Source organism: Morone saxatilis, unplaced genomic scaffold, assembly GCF_004916995.1.
Source record: "Morone saxatilis isolate NCDOM2014 unplaced genomic scaffold, NCSU_SB_2.0 Contig6, whole genome shotgun sequence".
NCBI lineage: Eukaryota > Metazoa > Chordata > Actinopteri > Moronidae > Morone > Morone saxatilis.
In genome coordinates this window covers 8104523-8109353 of record NW_023340206.1, presented here as the reverse complement: position 1 = coordinate 8109353, position 4831 = coordinate 8104523, and the positions used below count along the sequence as shown (strand labels likewise).

General features: G+C 40.1%; 1 protein-coding gene across 1 annotated transcript in view; it reads left to right on the top strand.

The window, feature by feature from the left end:
* Nucleotides 1-3252: 3252 nt before the first annotated feature.
* LOC118339988 (protein downstream neighbor of son homolog) overlaps nucleotides 3253-4831 on the top strand; it is a 5245-nt gene continuing 3666 nt past the window's right edge. Inside the window, exons 1-3 of the mRNA XM_035677831.1 lie at nucleotides 3253-3791; nucleotides 4350-4424; nucleotides 4546-4746. Coding sequence (XP_035533724.1) covers nucleotides 3345-3791; nucleotides 4350-4424; nucleotides 4546-4746 — 723 coding nt within the window. The 5' untranslated portion in view covers nucleotides 3253-3344. The remainder of the gene's footprint in view (nucleotides 3792-4349; nucleotides 4425-4545; nucleotides 4747-4831) is intronic.

Here is a 4831-nt window from a genome sequence, read left to right as displayed (position 1 = left end):
TTGATGCATGTAGTGCATTTAGGCTCTACTATGAGATTTCCTTTTGAAAACTAATGTCATAACTAATATATTATTTATTTTCATTTCCACTGACTGAGCCTCTCCTGGAACTGTTTGTAAAACCCCCTGGGGAGGCTTGCCTCCAACTTTGAAAACGTCTGCTCTAGATAGGCATATCTACCCCTGGCCCCTTTTATCTCTTTTCACGCTGCTTTTGTTAGGATGATTTTATTCCAAAGAAACAAAATAACAAGTCTAGAAGACCAAAAGAGTCCTGTATTATGGATGATTTCCACCTGTCTATCTATAGTGTTCCTGGCCAAAACCTTCCAGTAAACTCAGTTTAACCTTTAGGAGTTTTTTGCTGGTTTATGATACTGTATGCTGCCACAAGGTAAATACATTTCAGAAGAGTTGAAAGCTTCTTTATTGCAGAAATGGACCCGAGTCATCTGTCAAGCAGCCAAGAAATATGGTGTCACAGAATTGCTTGTTGATGGTGAAACAGTATTAAACGCGGTTGCAGTCTGAGAAAATCTTTCCATGTTCCTAAAATGACACACATCAAAGAGCTTGAAAGGAGAGAGTGTGAGTGCATGACTGAAAAACAGACTGAAGGAATCCCTTTAGACCTTTTTCACAGCAGCCATTTAACAGGAAATAGGGTAACGGGTGTTACCAATGATACTGATTAAGGCTCCATTACATTCAGGTCAAACAGAGGTTATTGCGCATGTTGGTTCACTGAAAAGACTGCTACACTTAACAGAATGGGACCTGAATTAGTGTCATTGGTAATTCCGATGTTTACCCTACTATTTCATGTCAAAATTGCAGCTGTGAAAATGGTCTATTGGGAATGTTGCATCTGATAAAAGTATAAAAACGTGACTGGCCAGATGTGCGATAAGGTTTTAAACCTCTCTCTTTTTATTCTTCACACAATCATTTGTGCCACTTTGCGTATGTACAGCCAAGTACAACACCATGAGGACCTTTGGGAAGATACACTACAAAATACAAATCATATCTAGCATTTACAAAAATTGACACCATCTGCAGATAATGTTTGGCAATTCCACTAACTGGTTTGTAGCATTCACTAAAATAATCACTAAAATAAGGCAGAGGTGGCTGTGATGGCTGGGCCACATAAATGAATCATGCTGATTACAACCCAAACTTGAGATGAACTCAAAATTGCTCAATATGTTTCCAAGGATAGGAAACAACGGAGGGCGCTCATTGTGGCCTCATGTTGCACAGTGGATGAACATTAACTGAGTGTGCATGCTTCATGCTAACAACAAGTGATAAAAAATGTATGCTAAATTGTTAGCACACAATCCTGACAGAGACTGTAATTGTGGAGAAATGCTGAATCTCAATGGGTTCCTTGATATAAAAAACTGTAACATTTAAAGGACCACACCAGTAATTTGCAGAGATCATTCAAGCCAATTCCAGGTGTCAATCAAATCAATGGAAACAAATGGGCATGACCTCAGCTGGATGCAAAATACTTTTTATGCAAAATTTCACATATAGTTTTCAAAATAATCTAAATGTTGTTTCCTATCCTACATCCTACAACTTTCTTAAGAATACCTTCAAAATAAAAAAAATATAAAATTATAATAATTTGTTCTGTATATGAGAGAATACTCTGACCTAGTTAAACTAGTGAATGGTGAGAGAAATCCTCCTTTGGTACAGTTGATGAACGGGTCATTTAGCCTTAGTGAACAGCGACATCTAGTGGTCTAATTGCATTCTGTCCCCCCCAGAGTTGAGGATAGTCACAGGAGAGGAGGTTCAGTTTCTTCAGCCTTTAAAAAAATTAAGCCTGAGACACTTTAACAAGATAAAAGACAAATGGATTGTTGACAAAGATATAAAATTAAAGATTTTAAACAGTATTATCTCCATAAGGTCAGTGCTTTCTAAAAGGGTTGATTTTCTTCTTCAAGGGGTTCCACAGGATCCTTAAACAGTTTCAGGAGTGTTACTGGTCTGCAGTACATGAGGTGGTAGGAGTTATTGGGGTTCAACACATGCCTGAGAGGTTCCTAAGGGTCTTTAGTTGCTTTTCAGAAGTCTACTTTTGATGTGTTTCCAGTGAGTAAAAAGTGGCATTGTTCCTTATTCTCACTGTGACAAACCTATCTCAAGAACAATTAAAGAAAACCAACAAATAATGTATCTTCCTCTACAGTATGGGACTAAATATGATCAAATGGGGCCTCACGCATGTCCATTTGGGGGTTGAGGACGTAACATTTCAGCAGCCCTGCATGAGGTCATTAAACATGAGTTCAAAACAGAATCACAGTTTTGATGCTTATGGCACTTGTTTTCTCTCCTCTGGCCAGCCAACAGATAGGAGAATTGATTTCCTAACAGCAGCCATCATTTGGCGCTTGGCTGAGCCGCAGATGATTGATGAGCCACAGTAATGACAAACGAGGGAGAAATTAACAGGGAGACACAATTTACATAATGTCCTATTAATCACTGTGACAGAGGGACAGAGGTTGTGATGGCAAGGGAAAATCCATGACATTTATTTATTTATCTATTTATGTTTTAGATGTACCACAAGACCAAAGGCTTTGTGTGCAGTTGTGTAAGGAGTGTGCAATGGTGTTGTACTTCCAGGCGCACTATATCCTATATTGTTATGATGTTTTTTGCGTTGTCTGATCCGGAAAAGGGATTTTAAGTACTATAATACAATTAATTAACTAAAATCATTACTAAGCATAACAGATGTAATCAAGAAAATTAAAAGTAAAATTACCTACATTATTAAAAAAGAGCATAAACGGGACATTTTAATCCCGTTATTTATTTATTTATTCATAAATAATATATTATAAAATATGAATCGGTTGATTATAAATTATTTAAAAAAATACTTCAGAAAGAGGAGTTAATTAACTTGTGAGTCATTGCAACACTTCCGGTAAGCGATGGTGTGTTTAAGGGTGTAAAAGGCCTGAACATTTTGTACAGTTACCGTATATTCGAGTTAATGTTTTATAGTAAACCAGACATGTCACTCGTTTTCCAAAATTCAACAAAGATGTGATTTATTTTCATTTAGGTTGGGATCAAGTCAAATGCGCGGTCGACTTCCCCTTTAACTCTCAGCGTCGACCTCTTTAATCTCACAACAGAACTCAATTCTCCCATGAACCCAAAACGCAACAGCCGCACGTCATCTCGATACCCGCCAAATTTGTAAAGTGCGGAAAGCGCAACAGCGAAACACGAGCCGTTTCAGTGTTTTTAACATATTTGTTGGACTACTACTTTTTTTTCGTAAACTACCCCTCTTCAGAATGTCTCAACAGGCAGGTTATTCGCCCAACTTCAAGCGACCGGCTGAAATTATGCGAATGAGGAGGAAAAGAGCACGAAGCGAAGCCGGTGTCTTCGCTAGTCCGAGCGGCCACGGTCCTACTGGCAGTCCCGGATCAAGCGACTCATCGCCGGGATGCGTTCGGCCCTTCTCCCCGGGACCGCTTTTCAACACCCAGAATCGCTCGGGAGGTGGCGTAAAACGCAGGAACCCCTTCGCGAATATTGAGAATACCTACAGCCCCAAAAAGAAACTCCTCATTTATAACGACGACGGTGATGCCGAAGCTGCAGCCCAGACCGATAAGTCTACCGAAAAGGAGGGAGAGGAGGACGTGTCAACAAAGACCGAGGCTCCGGGAGTTTTACCTTTCAGTTCGAGGTTGACTGAGGTAGAAAAACAGGAGCGCCAAAGCATTTCCAACAAGGTAAAAGTGTCTAATGTTATCCAGAGGCCAATTCAGCTTTTAAAAAATCACACTACCGTTAGCTGAAGTTACCGATAAGAGTATTCAATGCAGAACTCCCTTTAAAAAACATTCAATTTAAACCTTCGCGACACTGAACACTGCTGCGCCTGTGTGCACTAAAAGTTATTACTTTATTCAAATGATCGCATATTTTTGTAATTTCATGGCGCCGAATTGAACCATACAATTGTTTAAAGCTCGTATAACAATATGTACTTACATCCATTAGCCTTTGTTGATTAAAATATAGCAGTTTATTAAATTTCCATATTTTTGATAAGAGACTGGAATGGAAATGAATTGTCTTGCTTAACATGCTGAACGTTTAAGCTGAGAGTACACAGTTAATTACGTACATGTGTAGGGACCAGAGATTTCCCATATCACTGTAGTTGATATTGTGGTGTCTCTTGGTTATGTATGGGGGGGAAAACTGATGTCTTGATGTCAAGGCAGAGCATAAGTGAATTTAGTTTTACATTTTCATGTTGTCCATTTTCACTTTCTCTGCTGTAGAAGTGTCTCACGTTCTCCGAAGACGACTCTCTGTTTGAAGAAGAGGAGGAAGATGTTAAAAGTCCACTGCTGAAGGTTTAATTGTTTCCTTTCTTTTCACATTTTGATTCATCATGTGCAAACAAAATATCTGTCTCCCTTCATCCTTTTCGTTGTTCTCCTCTCAACTTTTCAAATGTGTATTGAATGTCCCCAGAGTCCCCAGGCCATCGCTCCTGCCTCCATAGCTCCTCCCGTCTGCACAGAGTACCCAGCAGACTGGAGCCTAAAGACTCGCCTCCTCTTCACCTCCCCTCTCACCCTTTCATGGGCAGAGCACCCCAAAGCCCAGGAGCAAGCTCTGGGGCTCAGCCAGCACTGCCGAGCTCAGTTTAGCCCTCTGCCACACATTCTACAGGTATAGTTTTAGTGTTCAAAGCAAGACTGTGGTAGTGGTCATGTTTGTTGAGAATTTCCCCGAGCGCCCGCCGCCAACCCCACCG